General features: G+C 40.9%; 1 protein-coding gene across 1 annotated transcript in view; it reads left to right on the top strand.

Moving 5' to 3' along the window:
* Positions 1-17,956, top strand: part of LOC106602216 (uncharacterized) — a 57,454-nt gene that overhangs the window by 26,591 nt on the left and 12,907 nt on the right. The window contains exons 12-18 of the mRNA XM_045722616.1: positions 1,736-1,834; positions 1,932-2,333; positions 2,471-2,595; positions 2,682-2,782; positions 3,214-3,359; positions 6,045-6,203; positions 6,842-6,987. Coding sequence (XP_045578572.1) covers positions 1,736-1,834; positions 1,932-2,333; positions 2,471-2,595; positions 2,682-2,782; positions 3,214-3,359; positions 6,045-6,203; positions 6,842-6,987 — 1,178 coding nt within the window. The remainder of the gene's footprint in view (positions 1-1,735; positions 1,835-1,931; positions 2,334-2,470; positions 2,596-2,681; positions 2,783-3,213; positions 3,360-6,044; positions 6,204-6,841; positions 6,988-17,956) is intronic.

The raw sequence follows: 17,956 nt of genomic DNA, 5'->3' as shown, positions 1-17,956 counted from the left end.
TCCTGGAGGTTGCTGTCTGCTCAAACCACTGGTTAAGAAAATGTTGAGTGGTCTGAATACTTTCCAAAAGCACATAGCATATATGCTTGGTATCTAACTGTGCATCTCTGAGGTTAACTGAATAATTGAATGCTAGACATTGATTGCAAAATATTAGCTCCTTGTTCCTCAGCCTCTTAATAATTGCATAACGGTAAACCTAGACACGTGCATTTTATAGTATTCCGAGTGGTGACGCAAGGCTTGCAACCTTGGCTATATTCCCTCTGGATACCATTCTGGGCCTATAGCATTCACATGATAATGTAGTCAGATTGACTAATGTAGTTTATTATTATTATATTCAAATAATGTTTGGATAATTTCCATCCACCTACATAATAGTGACTCATCCAATTGATGGGGATTTTCTGTATTACACTACAATGTTATCAGCATCAGCTCTTTCTCCCTATTCTTCACATTCATTTTAGAGCACCGGGGTTGGTGACACAAAGGGTTAAGGTGTGAAGTCCTCCCTACATCTATAACACTGTACGTTCTCAGACACAACAGACTGTTAAACTAAAGCAGCAGTTTAACAGGATGTATGAGGTGTGAAGTCCTCCCTACATCTATAACACTGTACGTTCTCAGACACAACAGACTGTTAAACTAAAGCAGCTGTTTAACAGGATATGCAACATAATATACTGTCTGTTGTACTGTGTGTAGATACATAAAGTACCAAAGTATACTTTAAGGGGGCAATTAGAATGAACCTTTATACGGAGCAGTCTGAGGAGATTTATGCTAATGTGGACAGGAAGAGCTGTGGACAGGATACAGTGAACAGGATCATAGATAAACAACCTGAATCTCAGAACACTGGTAAGTACACTGTAGTCATAGAGACACACACATGTAAGTTTAAACTAATGGTTATTATCCTTCCACTTGCTGCATAAACAATTGTGCCTATGTTAATGTGATGAGGAAGGCCGATGCCCTACGCTCCAAGGCTTCAAAATTCAACTGAGTAAAATAAACTGTAACAAACAGATTATTAAATATTCAAAAACGGAATACATTGTGTCTTCCAAATATAGGTCTTACTTCACAAGGGAAAGCTTTTGAATTGATATACTTGTGGAAAAGGATACATGAAACGTTGTTCCTTTAAGACTAGAGGTTAAATGTTCTGAAATGTTTGAGGCTCTGTATTTTAGGATGTATACTAACTGCTGAAACATTCATTTCCATGTTCATAAAGTCCAATGCAAATCGCCACTGTGTATTTCCAACCTGGTCTCAATGCATTTTTTATTATTATGTACGTAAATCCGAGTCACTCCATTTAGTGTAATATGATAGGTTTAATATGACATGTATCAATTTGTGGATGTCCATGATCCATTTTGTATGTTATAAATTACAATTTCTATTATGTTACGAATTACATTTTGTATGACATGTTACGAATTACAATTTGTATATGTTACGAATTTGCAAAATGTACAATACGTTACGAATGTCCTAAACATATAAATTCTACTAACATCAGATAGCTGGCTAACGTTAGCAAGGCTAGGAGATAACTGTAACTGGTCACTATATCTCCTGTTAATGTGTGAAGCTGTATCTTTAACAACCACAAGTCCCCACCAACAGGAAGAGAGATGGGTTGAGAAAACATAACTTTAAAAGTGTGATTGTGTCTCATTGATGATGCTATGTACAGTACCTGTGTCCACAGAGCCTGATAGCTCAGGGAACAGATCCTCCAGAGTTGTTGCAGTGTGTCTGGGGCTGCTGTGTGTTCTACTGGCTGGGATCATAGGCCAGTCTGTCTACTGTAAGTCTTAAATTACAATTCCTACAATTCACCAGCATTCACCTACAATTCACCAGATTATCTATTTTATTGATACACTTGGTTGTTGTTATAACAGATGATGGGGTCTCTAAGAGCTTCTTAGCCTATAAGACCAACTCATCTGCAGAGATAGAAGAGCTACAGACCAGCTACAACAACCTGACTAAAGAGAGAGACCAGCTACAGACCAGTTACAACACCCTGACTAAAGAGAGAGACCAGCTACAGACCAGTTACAACACTCTGACTAAAGAGAGAGACCAGCTACAGACCAGTTACAACACCCTGACTAAAGAGAGAGACCAGCTACAGACCAGTTACAACACCATCACTAAAGAGAGAGACCAGCTACAGACCAGTTACAACACCCTGACTAAAGAGAGAGACCAGCTACAGACCAGTTACAACACCATCACTAAAGAGAGAGACAAGCTACAGACTGAGAGAGATTTTCTTAGCGGGAGGCTTACCAATCTCGGTGAGTAAACCTACAGTAATAAATTATCATTAACAATACACAACTGATCATGAGTCTGTGTTCTTTCATTAAGTGTCCAGTGTGATAAATTGAAGGAAATTCGTATTTTCATCAATATTTTCAAACCTGTCCGGAAGGCTGGCAGAAGTTTGAATCCAGTTGGTACTTCCTGTCTACTGAGTCTAAAACCTGGAAGGAGAGCAGAGAGGACTGTCTGAAGAGAGGAGCAGACCTGGTGATCATAAACAGTGATAAGGAACAGGTGAGAGGCAGAGGGAGAGGGATGAGTGTGCAGGGGTAGATATGATCAAACCAATACATCTCTATATTTATCTTTATGAACAACAGGAGTTTCTCTTCAACCTCAAGAGGAGAGTCTGGATTGGTCTGACTGACTCTGTTAATGAGGGGACCTGGAAATGGGTAGACGACACCCCACTGACCACAAGGTGAGAGATGATAACTAATCTGTCAATAAGGCTCCATTCAACCTTTTTCTATGCAGGTTACTGATATTGATGATAGCAGTCAACAGTTAACTATCAGATGACAAATGTCTACATATTATTTAGTATTATGATGTTGTAACTGATGTTTGACTGTTTTTAACCCTGTAGCTACTGGTATTCACCATGATATCTGATTGTTTTAACCCTGTAGGTACTGGTATTAACCATGATATCTGACTGTTTTTAACCCTGTAGGTACTGGTATTAATCATGATATCTGACTGTTGTTAACCCTGTAGGTACTGGTATTAACCGTGATATCTGACTGTTTTTAACCCTGTAGGTACTGGTATTAACCGTGATATCTGACTGTTTTTAACCCTGTAGGTACTGGTATTAACCATGATATCTGACTGTTTTTAACCCTGTAGGTACTGGTATGCCAAACAGCCTGATAATGCAGGTCCTAATGGGGACGAGGACTGTGCTGAGATACACAAAGATCAGAGTCCTCTAAAGGCATGGAATGACATGTCATGTGGCAGCAAACTCAACTGGGTTTGTGAGAAAGTGTTTTAAAATCACCATGACAACATGCTGTAACACATACAGTAGACTACAGTGCACAGAACTTCCTCCTCTGTCTCTGTCTCTCTCTCTTTGTCTCAAACTCATGCACACAAATGTTGTATTTGTTTGTATTAATATATTAATAAAAGTCCTACTTGTTTCCTGACGTTGTAGCTTCCTGTTTACCAGAGTCAACATGAAGATAGTACATCAGACTCTACTATATGGGTCTCAAAAAAGGGAAGTGAAGTTGTTATTTTCAGTGGTTCAACTAGCTGTCACTCAAAACCTCCTCGACCAATCTGGTTCATTAAGAGAGAACAGAGCTGCATCCGTTTCTGTCGCCATTTCCTCCTCACTGGCTAAGACTACCCTACCTCAATATCCACTTGGAGCAGTTTGTAGTCTCAAATCTATTGTATGGACATTGTAATGACCCATGTGTGTAGTGCTGGACCTCCTGAACATGTTGATGTATATTTGGAAGTAAACAAACGGTCCAAATCAGCAGAAAGGTGAAAGGAAGGGGGAGTTCTGGAAACTCCCTGAATATATTTGTTAGCAGCTAGCCTTTGTTTTCCACTTCCCCTCTATATCTTCCTGGTATTATAGTGTCCTGTCCATCATCACAAATAGCAAGTCCCATTCCCTCGGCAGGAGGACTGTGTTGAGATATATTCTGGACAGGGTGACCATGTAGAGACATGGAATGATTTATATTGTGCTGCAGAAAATATTTTAACAATAACCTCTGTAACAATCTCTCACATGCACACTTCCACAAAGGTACACACACAAGTATGCAAACTTGTTATATTTTTTATATTAGCATAGCCACAACTACCCATGTCATCATGTTGATACTTCCCTAGAGTTAACACCTACAGCAGTCACACAGACAGAGACACACAGATGACTCAGAGACAGAGATATCACTGGAAGCAGAGACTTAACGTATAGAGGACTTGCAGTTGACGTACGACAACTCCTGGTTGCCATGTTGGAAGACCACCACATTAATTCTAGAAGCAGAGACTAGTTGACCTACAAACAGTGGGGAGAACAAGTATTTGATACACTGCCGATTTTGCAGGTTTTCCTAATTACAAAGCATGTAGAGGTCTGTCATTTTTTATCATAGGTACACTTCAACTGTGAGAGACGGAATCTAAAACAAAAATCCAGAAAATCACATTGTATGATTTTTAAGTAATTAATTTGCATTTTATTGCATGACATAAGTATTTGATCACCTACCAACCAGTAAGAATTCCAGCTCTCACAGACCTGTTAGTTTTTCTTTAAGAAGCCCTCCTGTTCTCCACTCATTACCTGTATTAACTGCACCTGTTTGAACTCGTTACCTGTATAAAAGACACCTGTCCACACACTCAATCAAACAGACTCCAACCTCTCCACAATGGCCAAGACCAGAGAGCTGTGTAAGGACATCAGGGATAAAATTGTAGACCTGCACAAGGCTGGGATGGGCTACAGGACAATAGGCAACAACTGTTGGCGCAATTATTAGAAAATGGAAGAAGTTCAAGATGACGGTCAATCACCCTCGGTCTGGGGCTCCATGCAAGATCTCACCTCGTGGAGCATCAATGATCATGAGGAAGGTGAGGTATCAGCCCAGAACTACACGGCAGGACCTGGTCAATGACCTGAAGAGAGCTGGGACCACAGTCTCAAAGAAAACCATTAGTAACACACTATGCCATCATGGATTAAAATCCTGCAGAGCACGCAAGGTTCCCCTGCTCAAGCCAGCGCATGTCCAGGCCCGTCTGAAGTTCGCCAATGACCATCTGGATGATCCAGAGGAGGAATGGGAGAAGGTCATGTGGTCTGATGAGACAAAAATAGAGCTTTTTGGTCTAAACTCCACTCGCTGTGTTTGGAGGAAGAAGGATGAGTACAACCCCAAGAACAGCATCCCAACCGTGAAGCATGGAGGTGGAAACATCATTCTTTGGGGAGGCTTTTCTGCAAAGGGGACAGGACGACTGCACCGTATTGAGGGGAGGATGGATGGGGCCATGTATCGCTAGATCTTGGCCAACAACCTCCTTCCCTCAGTAAGAGCATTGAAGATAGGTCGTGGCTGGGTCTTCCAGCATGACAACGACCCGAAACACACACCCAGGGCAACTAAGGAGTGGCTCCGTAAGAAGCATCTCAAGGTCCTGGAGTGGCCTAGCCAGTCTCCAGACCAGAACCCAATAGAAAATCTTTGGAGGGAGCTGAAAGTCCGTATTGCCCAGTGACAGCCCCGAAACCTGAAGTATCTGGAGAAGGTCTGTATGGAGGAGTGGGCCAAAATCCCTGCTGCAGTGTATGCAAACCTGGTCAAGAACTACAGGAAACATATGATCTCTGTAATTGCAAACAAAGGTTTCTGTACCAAATATTAAGTTCTGCTTTTCTGATGTATCAAATACTTATGTCATGCAATAAAATGCAAATTAATTACTTAAAAATCATACAATGTGATTTTCTGGATTTTTGTTTTAGATTCCGTCTCTCACAGTTGAAGTGTACCTATGATAAAAATTACAAACCTCTACATGCTTTGTAAGTAGGACAACAGCCAATTTTATAGGTTATCAAATACTTGTTCTCCCCACTGTAGAAATAAAGACCCAGGCATTGTTAAAGATGTAAAAGGTCATCTATGCTGAATCAGATATGAACAAGAAGGTCAAGTTTGACAGAGGTGAGATGAAGGAGAAGATTGTGGATATCTACGTAAGTGCAGACACCCAGAGAGACGGTGAGACCAGCACCAAGAGCGAAGAGACAGCAGACACTGCTCCAAATAATGAACCAGGAGACCAGCATTCAGGTACACACACACACACACACACACTCACAAAACGTAAAAGTATGTTGTATGTGTCCACAGAGCCTGATAGCTCAGGGAAGAGACCCTTCCTAGTTGCTGCAGTGTGTCTGGGGCTGCTGTGTGTTCTACTGGCTAGGATCATAGGCCTGTCTGTCTACTGTGAGTTTGTGTACAGGTTCATTGCTTTTCACATAGTTGTATTAAGTGCTTGTTACTAAGCCTATTTACCTGGTGTTTTACCTAGTAACTATGTGTTAATACTTTGTAGATAACAGAACCATCAAAGATTCTGAGGATGAAAGGAACAACTTGTCAGAGTTTTTCCCTTTATAAGACCAACACAACTGCGGAGAGAGACCAGTTACAGACCAGATACAATAACCTGACTACAGAGAGAGACCAGTTACAGACCAGATACAACAACCTGACTGAAGAGAGAGACCAGCTACAGACCAGATACAACAACCTGAATACAGTGAGAGACAGGCTTCAGAATTTGCGTTGTGGTCAGTGAGTTGGTTTTCATACCTTTATTCATTATGATGTACATGTGTTAATTGAGATCGAATCCAGTGAATCATGGAAAATAAAATGTGATGTTTATTGTATTGTATCAGTGTTGTGTTGTCATCAAACAGAAAAAACATGTTGTTTTGATGGATGGAAGAAGTTTGACTGCAGTTGTTACTTCCTCTCTACTAAGAAGAAAACCTGGGAGGAGAGCAGACAGTACTGTCTGGAAAGAGGAACAGACCTGGTGATCATAAACAGCAAAGAGGAACTGGTGAGAGGAGAGAGCGCGAAAGAGAAGGGGGAGGTGGGGGGAGGGGGGATATAGGTCTGTCGGGGGTAGATATGGTCAAACGATGAGCTCAAAGTATTGGGACGTTAACAAATGTTTTTTGGTGGGGCTTTGTGCTCCAGCACTTTGGATTTGGAATGATACAGTGTCTATGAGGTTAACGGGCAGACTGACAGCTTTCACTTCATGGGATTTGTGCATCTTTAACTTTCTCACTCATCATTATTGACAATTCATTCAGCACTATCCATGATCATGGTAGCATCCACATTTAAGTAGAAGTGTTTAGTAAACATATTATATACTTATTTACATGTAATGTTACTCCAAATTGACACAATACATTATTAACCATTCATTTCTATTGGGCACAAAATAATCTGAAACACAACCAAAACAAAAAGCAAATTCATCCAACAAGTTTGTAGAGTCACAAGCTAGATGTAGTCATTGCGGAATATGGGACCAAATACTAAACTTTGACTGCTTTAAAACACATATGTGAATTTGTCCTAATACTTTTGGTCCCCTACAATGGGGGACGATGTACAAACAGTGCTGTCATTTCTAAACCGTTCACTCGATATGGATGAAAAAACCCGAAACTGAAAGCTGATGGTCCGCACTTTAACCTTTAATGTATCACTTCAATTCCAAAGTGCTGAAGTACAGAGCCAAAACAACACAAAATGTGTCAGCGTCCCAAAACTTTTGGAGCTTACTCAATTCAGTGTATATTGTATCTTTCTCAACCATAGGAGTTTCTCTTCAACTTCAAGAAGAGAGTCTGGATTGGTCTGACTGACAGAGAGACAGAGGAGACCTGGAAATGGGTGGATGGAACACCACTGACCACAGAGAAGAGATGTTAACTACTCTGACAATAAGGCTCCAATAAAAATGTTTCTATACAGGTTATTGTCAATGATTGCAGCAGTCAACAAAGATATCTTTATTTATGTATATTAATATGTATATTATTTAGGATTGTAATGTTCTAACTGTGATATCGCAATTATTAACCCTGTAGGTACTGGTATTAACCATGATATCTGACTGTTTTTAACCCTGTAGGTACTGGTATTAACCATGATATCTGACTGTTGTTAACCCTGTAGGTACTGGTATTAACCATGATATCTGACTATTTTTAACCCTGTAGGTACTGGTCTCCACCATATCAGCCTGATAATGGCGATGGCAATCAAAAATATGGTGAGAAGGACTGTACTGAGACACTTAAAGATAAGAGTCCTCTGGAGGCCTCAAATTACTTGTTATGTGAACAGAGGCGGAAATCCCAGGGGGGACGGGGGGGGACACGACCCCCCCATCCTGGTAAAAATATGATTTGTCCCCCCAATATATCACTGTAAACATAACTATGTCATTTAAATAATATTGATAATACACAGTGAAAGAACTTGTGCTGATTATAGACACTTAATAGCTCATTTTTAAGTTTCAAAAGATTGAGACCCCCCGACTTTTGCCTCACAATGGTTTGATCCACTGCCAGTGGCACATGATACAGGTACTGCGCATGTGTGGGAATGTAACAGAGCCTGTCGTTGGTGGCTGACCTACAGTAAGTAGTTCAAATAAAGCATATGTTAGACATTTTCTTTACTTCTACCACTCAATACAAGAAAACATATTTATAACCGTCACCAGTCCTCATTTTCGCTGCATTAAATGACAGGTCACTCTATATGTTAGCTAGCGGTTAGCTTATGTTTGCTAGCTAGCTACAGTATAATCAACCAGTTTTTGCAGCTATTTGAATTTGAGTCAATGAGAGAGGCTAGCAATGCAATGTAGTGTTCCTTAGCTGGCAAGGTAACAGAGGGTTCATGTCTACCATCTGAAAGGCCCTCAATGCACATAACTAATGTGAGGTTGACCCAGTCAATCTCACCATAGCGATTTTGTTTTATGTTGGCAGGGTTCACACACACAATAGCTACATTTGCAGAGCTAGTGCGCAAACTAAAGCAAACATTAACTATCAAGCTAGCTAGTACCTATTCCATTTATGTGGCGTGGTCAAAGATGAATCTTTGCAATCGTCAGTTTATTCCAAGATCAGCATGCAGCTGTAGTGCTTCGAAGTCCCTGTGATAAGGTTAGCGATAAACTGAACTCCCAACTGAACAGAACTACACTTTCTTCTACCATTGTCTTAAATATCTTTAATGGTCTCATTGCAAAACACTAAATTGTTGCTAGGGGACTTTGAAGCACCTGTGTGCCGTTCTTGGAGTAAACTGACGATAGCAAAGATTATAGCAAACACCACAGAAACGGAATTGGTGCTCGCTAGCTCTGATAATTCAGCTATTGTTGGAAGCCAGACAATATAAAACATAAACTATATTAAAATTACAAAAGGTTGCAGCACACGTTGTGTAAATGGTGAACTCATACAGCTGTCAACCCTTGTCACTGCAATTTGTTTCACATTTGCTAGCTGACTAGCTAGCTACCTTTTAGATCGAAGCCCATCTAGAATGATAGAAGATGATAGAAGCCCATATAGAAGATAATAGATGATAGAAGCCCATCTAGAATGATAGATGATAGAAGCCCATGTAGAAGATAGGATAATAGAAGCCCATATAGAAGATAATAGATGATAGAAGCCCATATAGAATGATAGATGATGATAGAAGCCCATATGGAAGATAATAGATAATAGAAGCCCATATAGAATGATAGAAGATGATAGAAGCCCATATAGAAGATAATAGATGATAGAAGCCCATATACTCCTCTAAATCTAAACATTTACATTTACATTTACGTCATTTAGCAGACGCTCTTATCCAGAGCGACTTACAAATTGGTGCATTCACCTTATGATATCCAGTGGAACAACCACTTTACAATAGTACATCTATATCTTTTTTTGGGGGGGAGGGTTTAGAAGGATTACTATATCCTATCCCAGGTATTCCTTAAAGAGGTGGGGTTTCAGGTGTCTACGGAAGGTGGTGATTGACTCTGCAGTCCTGGCGTCGTGAGGGAGCTTGTTCCACCATTGGGGTGCCAGAGCAGCGAACAGTTTTGACTGGGCTGAGCGGGAACTGTGCTTCCGCAGCAGTAGGGGGGCCAGCAGGCCAGAGGTGGATGAACGCAGTGCCCTTGTTTGGGTGTAGGGCCTGATCAGAGCCTGAAGGTACGGAGGAGCCGTTCCCCTCACAGCTCTGTAGGCAAGCACCATTGTCTTGTAGCAGATGCGAGCTTCAACTGGAAGCCAGTGGAGTGTGCGGAGGAGCGGGGTGACGTGAGAGAACTTGGGAAGGTTGAACACCAGACGGGCTGCGGCGTTCTGGATGAGTTGTAGGGGTTTAATGGCACAGGCAGGGAGCCCCGCCAACAGGGAGTTGCAGTAATCCAGACGGGAGATGACAAGTGCCTGGATTAGGACCTGCGCCGCTTCCTGTGTAAGGCAGGGTCGTACTCTGCGAATATTGTATAACATGAACCTACAGGATCGGGTCACCGCCTTGATGTTAGCGGAGAACGACAGGGTGTTGTCCAGGGTCACGCCAAGGCTCTTAGCACTCTGGGAGGAGGACACAATGGAGTTTTCCACCGTGATGGCGAGATCATGGAAAGGGCAGTCCTTCCCCGGGAGGAAGAGCAGCTCCGTCTTGCCGAGGTTCAGCTTGAGGTGGTGATCCGTCATCCACACTGATATGTCTGCCAGACATGCAGAGATGCGATTCACCACCTGGTTATCAGAAGGGGGAAAGGAGAAGATTAATTGTGTGTCGTCTGCGTAGCAATGATAGGAGAGACCATGTGAGGATATGACAGAACCCAGTGACTTGGTGTATAGCGAGAATAGGAGAGGGCCTAGAACTGAGCCCTGGGGGACACCAGTGGTGAGAGCACGTGGTGTGGAGATGGATTCTCGCCACGCCACTTGGTAGGAGCGACCTGTCAGGTAGGACGCAATCCAAGAGTGAGCCGCGCCGGAGATACCCAACTCGGAGAGGGTGGAGAGGAGGATCTGATGGTTCACAGTATCAAAGGCAGCAGATAGGTCTAGAAGGATGAGAGCAGAGGAGAGAGAGTTAGCTTTAGCAGTGCGGAGAGCCTCCGTGACACAGAGGAGCAGTCTCAGTTGAATGACCAGCCTTGAAACCTGACTGATTTGGATCGAGAAGGTCATTCTGAGAGAGATAGCAGGAGAGCTGGCCAAGGACGGCACGTTCAAGAGTTTTGGAGAGAAAAGAAAGAAGGGATACTGGTCTGTAGTTGTTGACATCGGAGGGATCGAGTGTAGGTTTTTTGAGAAGGGGTGCTAGATGATAGAAGCCCATATAGAAGATAATAGAAACCCATATAATAGATAATAGAAGCCCATATAGAATGATAGATGATGATAGAAGCCCATATAGAAGATCATAGAAGCCCATATAATAGATAATAGAATCCCATATAGAATGATAGATGATGATAGAAGCCCATATAGAAGATAATAGATAATAGAAGCCCATATAGAAGATAATAGATGATAGAAGCCCATATAGAAGATAATAGAAGCCCATATAGAAGATAATAGATAATAGAAGCCCATATAGTAGATAATAGAAGTCGATCTCTTACTGTAAATAACCTGCAAACTGTGTGTATGTAGCCAGCCAGGTAGAAAAATGACATAAAAAAGACGAACATCAAGAGTATTTTCAGTACACCAAAACGCAAGGTAAGAACCCTAGTAGCCTAATATCTCAAAGACTAGTTGATAAAATGTTCATAAGAAAGAAGTGAAATGCTAATGGTAATGTTTCACAATGGTGTCATTAGGCAGAGCAGGCAACAAATGGCACAGAGACAGCAGCACTGGGGACAGATCGGCAGGGATAGACTGGCAGAGACAGGGAGTCTCAGGTAAGTTTGAGTCTTATGTTTTTTAGACTTGTAAAATAAGGACATAATTGGAAAATGCCATGGATACCCCCACTCTCAACTTAAACTGGTGACTGAACTAAGATTTGTTTAACTTTTTAGTGACGGGGCAGTATTCTGAAATTCAGACGAATGAAGTGCCCAAATTTACCTGTTAGGGTTAGGGTGCAGTATTGACACGGCTGGATAAAAAACGTACCCGATTTAATCTGGTTACTACTCATGCCCAGTAACTAGAATATGCATATAATTATTGGCTTTGGATAGAAAACACCCTAAAGTTTCTAAAACTGTTTGAATGGTGTCTGTGAGTATAACAGAACTCATATGGCAGGCAAAAACCTGAGAAGATTTCATGCAGGAAGTGGCCTGTCTGACAAGGTGTCGTTCTTCTTGTCTCTGTTTATTGAAGAGTGAGAATCTTAGCTGTCCCGTGACACTTCCTACGGCTGCCATAGGTTCTCAGAAGGCGGCAAAATGCTGAATCGTGGCTTTGCAGGCTCTGGCTGAAACAAAGTAGCGCGTTTGGGTAGTGGCTGGTTACAGTACTGTGAGACTCAGGCTCGTGCCCGCGTCGACCGAAAGCTTTGTTTTCTTTCCTCTGTTTAGCTAAATGGACATTCCCGGTCGGAATATTATCGCTTTTTTACGAGAAAAATGGCATAAAAATGGATTTTAAACAGCGGTTGACATGCTTCGAAGTACGGTAATGGAATATTTAGATTTTTTTTGTCACGAATTGCGCCATGCGCGCGACCCTGATTTACCATTTCGGATAGTGTCTGGGACGCACGAACAAAACGCCGCTATTCGGATATAACGATGGATTATTTTGGACCAAACCAACATTTGTTATTGAAGTAGCAGTCCTGGGAGTGCATTCTGACGAAGACAACAAAAGGTAATCAAACTTTTGTAATAGTAAATCTGATATTGGTGAGTGCTAAACTTGCCGGGTGTCTAAATAGCTAGCCCGTGATGGCTGGGCTATGTACTTAGAATATTGCAAAATGTGCTTTCACCAAAAAGCTATTTTAAAATCGGACATATCGAGTGCATAGAGGAGTTCTGTATCTATAATTCGTAAAATAATTGTTATGCTTTTTGTGAACGTTTATCGTGAGTAATTTAGTAAATTGTTAGTGAATTCGCCGGACGTTTGCGGGGGTATGCTAGTTCTGAACGTCACATGCTAATCTAAAAAGCTGGTTTTTGATATAAATATGAACTTGATTGAACAAAACATGCATGTATTGTATAACATAATGTCCTAGGGTTGTCATCTGATGAAGATCATCAAAGGTTAGTGCTGCATTTAGCTGTCTTCTGGGTTTTTGTGACATTATATGCTAGCTTGAAAAATGGGTGTCTGATTATTTCTGGCTTGGTACTCTGCTGACATAATCTAATGTTTTGCTTTCGTTGTAAAGCCTTTTTGAAATCGGACAGTGTGGTTAGATTAACGAGAGTCTTGTCTTTAAATAGCTGTAAAATAGTCATATGTTTGAGAAATTGAAGTAATAGCATTTCAAAGGATTTGAAAATCGCGCCACAGGATTCAACTGGCTGTTACGTAGGTGGAACGAATTCGTCCCGCCTGCCCCAGAGAGGTTAAACTGCCTTCTATTCGGGCCCAAAAGGTAGGATATGCATATTATTAGTAGATTTGGATAGAAAACACTCTGACGTTTCTAAAACTGTTTGAATGATGTCTGTGAGTATAACAGAACTCATATGGCAGGCAAAAACCTGAGAAAAATCCAACCAGGAAGTGGTTTGTAGCTTTTCAAGTGATAGGCTATCCAAACTAGTGTCTGTGGGGTCATTTTGCACTTCCTAAGGCATCCGCTAGATCTCAACAGTCTTTAGAACCTAGTTTCATGCTTCTACTGTTACTGGGGAGAGAATAAGAGCTGACTCAAGCCTGAGACCTATGAGTTGTTTATGCGCGGTCACGCAGGCCCGCCATTCCTTCTTTTTTCCTCTGTAATGAATATTGTCCGGTTGGAATATTATCGAAGATTTATGTTAAGACCCTAAGGATTGATTGTAAACATCGTTTGACATGTTTCTACGAACGGTAATAGAACCTTTTGACTTTTCGTCTTGGGTTTTGCGTTCGCGCATTATGCCTTTGGAATAGTGATCTGAACACGTGAACAAAACGGAGGTATTTGAACATAAATATGGAGTTTATCGAACAAAACGAACAGTTCTTGTGGGAGTCCTGGGAGTGCAATCCGACGAAGATCAGCAAATGTAAGTGAAGATTTATAATACTATTTCTGAGTTTTGTTGACTCCAGAACTTGGTGGGTAACGGTATAGCTTGCTTTGATGGCTGAGCTCTGTACTCAGAATGTACTCAGAATATTGAACAATGTGCTTTCGCCGTAAAGCTATTTTGAAATCTGACACAGCGGTTGCATTAAGGAGAAGTGTATCTATAATTCTTTCAATAACTGTTGTAAATTTTATCAACGTTTATGATGAGTATTTTTGTAAATTGATGTGCTCATTCACCGGAAGTTTTGGGAGGCAAACCATTTCTGAACATCACGCGCCAATGTAAAATGGGGTTTTTGGATATAAATATGAACTTTATCGAACAAAACATAAATGTATTGTCTAACATTGAGTCCTGGGAGTGTCATCTGATGAAGATCATCAAAGGTTAGTGATTAATTTTAGCTGTATTTGTGGTTTTTGTGACGCCTCTCCTTGCTTGGAAAATGGCTGTGTGGTTTTTCTTGTTTAGGCGCTGTCCTAACATAATCTAATGTTATGCTTTCGCCGTAAAGCCTTTTTGAAATCGGACAATGTGGTTGGATTAACGAGAAGTGTATCTTTAAAATGGGATATAATAGTTGTATGTTTGAGAAATTAGAATTATGAGATTTTTGTTGTTTTGAATTTGCCGCCCTGCTATTTAACTGGCTGTTGATTAGTGTGTCCCGCGCATGTCCCAGAGAGGTTAAGGCAATGGTATTGCTGTTGTGATTAATTGTGTAGTTTTGGGTACCAGTAGTTAGGAGTATGGCAAACACCTTATTTATTTTCTAGGAGACACACTGTGAGTCAGTGAGGGTGGTGAAAGGGAAAGAACCAGGGAGAGAGACTTCAGAGGACAGTGTTACAGCCACGCAGGACCAGGTTTCAACCTTGTTGCCAGCAGCACCAGTATAAGGGACAGTGGCAGAGCATTGTCCAGTTACCTCAGTGATGGTACAAAACCATATCAGCCACACGCACAATTTATAGAACCGCAAACTCTTGCTAGCAGAGTGTTGATGTTTCAAGAGAGATGGTATCACGATTTCCCCTGGCTACATTATAATACATCAATAAAAGGAGTGTTGTGTTTTCACTGTAGCCAAGGGTTTTCAAGCCATCCATCTTTTGGCCAAAGAGCAGATGCTGCCTTCATTAGTGCAGGATTTAGGAACTGGAGAAAAGCCATTGAAAAATTCACAGCACATCAAAACTGCCAAACCCACTGCCACTTTATAACTGTAACAGCACACCAGCTAAATCCAGTCAGTGTCCAGTTATCCAGAACCTGGGGTAAACTGCAGAAATGACGAAAGCTACCTTGCACTGTATGAGAAAGCAACAACATTGATTGAATCCATTGAGACACACTCAAGCCGATTTGCTGGCAGAATTTTTTTAGTGTTGGACGGTGTGGAGGTTCAGTTTGGCGACCGTTTTGACCAGGACAGTCTAAACGTCCTGCAAAAGTTGGAAAGAGTGCTTCTCACGGGGGAGTTGGATGTGTCTCTAAATTAGTACCCTGAGCTGAACATAGATTCTCTTTCAGTGCAGATCCCTCTCTTTCGCAACAAATACCCCTGTAGCAGCAGTGGAGAGGCAGCAGAGGTCCTCAGGAGGCTTCCGGTGGAGGTGCAGGGGGTTGTTTGACCAAGTTGAGGTGCTGATCAGAATTTTGTCTGTAATATACATAAAGACAGGCTGACAGTCTCGAGGGAAAATATCTGCCAGCAATTTGTTGGATCCAGTGAAACCCGCAAACATATGTTCTGTTCAGTAGTGTGTATAGCAGTGGTTCTCAACCTTTTTTGGGTACTGGTGTCACGTCCTGACCAGTATTAGGGATTATTTGTAATTGTAGTTTGGTCAGGACGTGGCAGAGGGTATTTGTTTTATGTGGTCCGGGGGTTGTGTGTATTGTAGAGGGGTGTTTTATTTATGTGTTCCAGGGTTTGGGTGTATGTTCTGGTTATTGGTATTCTAGGGTTTTCTGGTTTGTGTATTTCTTTGTTGTCTGTGTGGCTCTCGATCAGGAACAGCTGTACTTTGTTGTTCCTGATTGAGAGTCATATATAAGGACCTTGTTTTCACCTGGGGTTTTGTGGGTAGTTGATTTTGCACTGCTAGTTGTCATAGCCTGCAAAACTGTCCCCTGTCGTGTTGTCTGCATTTCTTGTTTTTTCCGTATTCAACGTGTTTAATAAATATCATGATGAGCACGCAACCCGCTGCATATTGGTCCGAAGTGATTTCTCTTTATCATCAGACGACGAAGAATGTGACAACTGGAACCCCTGCATATTTTAAGTCAAGGCCTGCAAGGTTTTGAGCTGTCCTCAGGGACCCCCACCCCCTCTATTATATGTAAAGTTAATGGAATCCTTGTGGTGCTGAATACGTTCATTACACTTTCACGGACCCCTTGCAATTACACCAGGGACCCCTAGGGGTCCACGGACCCATTTGAGAACCCCTGGTGTATAGTATGATATTTGTTCTTTTGTTTAGTAGTTTTCACTTTCTAGTACATGACAGTAGACTTACTAATTATTTATTTTATGTTATTTTATTTAAAATTGCATACTTTGTGACATGCTTGTCCATAGCTGCTGTTTGAAGAGTTGAGACACTGACTGAACAATAAATAAGTATTTTTGAGGATATTTTGGTTGATTTATTTGGGTTATTCATTGAAGTAGTTCTTTCGCTTATAGAACTGTACTTATTTTGAGCTTTTGTTCTTGTAAACTATTGTAGTAGACTCAGGCCAGTGGCACATATTTAATGACTATATAAATGTATCAGAAAAAGTAAAATAAAAAGGTCAATTCAATGCGGAGGCCAACTTTGTGATGGTTCTCAATGGAGATTATTTTAGATGAGAACGCGAAAACTGCACCCATACAGTGTACAGTACCATTGTCACCTACGGGCCTTTCTTGGTATTGCTGGTTGCGATTACAAATACCTGCATACATACTGGACTGATAAGGAACACTGCTATAACTAATATTATTATTAGTAGTATTATAATGATTTAAACATTTGAACAAGTTGTGACAACCCTTCAGTTAGCTACTATACCTATCAGTTATCCAGTTGTAGTAATTATGGTTCCTCAATATACACTTAACATATTACAACATAGGCTATGTGTTACAGCAATACTTTTGGTGTCCCCCTCAGGAATTGCTCTTGAGAGAATTTCATGTAATTGTCCCCTCCAAAGTTGATATCAGATTTTCGCCCCTTCATGTGACAACAAAGGAAACTGGATTTGTGAGAAATTGTTTTAATTTCTCTCGCATTGTTTCGCTATGTTTTCATTTGTATCATTAATGCAATGACGATTATTTTATCAACTCAATTAACTACCATGTGCAATTAAATTAATCATAACTAATTAAGTAGTAATCTTGGGGCACCATGGAAGTTTGTTTGTTTAATGAGTTACCGTTTCCCGAATTCACTTAATATCAGAATTTATCATTTTAGTCATCCATGAATTATTATTTACCTCATCAGTCTCATTCTGAATGTTGCAAAATTATTGGATATCTGCACAAACCCTAGCATAAATGATGAATCAGCGATATACAAATTGGCTTAACGTTTTACATTAAAGGGCTTGACATTAATGTTTTTTTTTTTTTTGTCTGTAACACCATGGGCCAAATAGGTGACTGTAAATGGCATTGTGTTGTATTATGCAAGACACCACTCTACAAAATAGTGTTACTAACATAGAGAATTACACAATG

This window comes from Salmo salar, chromosome ssa08, assembly GCF_905237065.1.
Source record: "Salmo salar chromosome ssa08, Ssal_v3.1, whole genome shotgun sequence".
Taxonomy (NCBI): domain Eukaryota; kingdom Metazoa; phylum Chordata; class Actinopteri; order Salmoniformes; family Salmonidae; genus Salmo; species Salmo salar.
The sequence above is the reverse complement of the archived record's forward strand: the minus strand, read 5'-3'. Positions and strand labels throughout refer to the sequence as shown.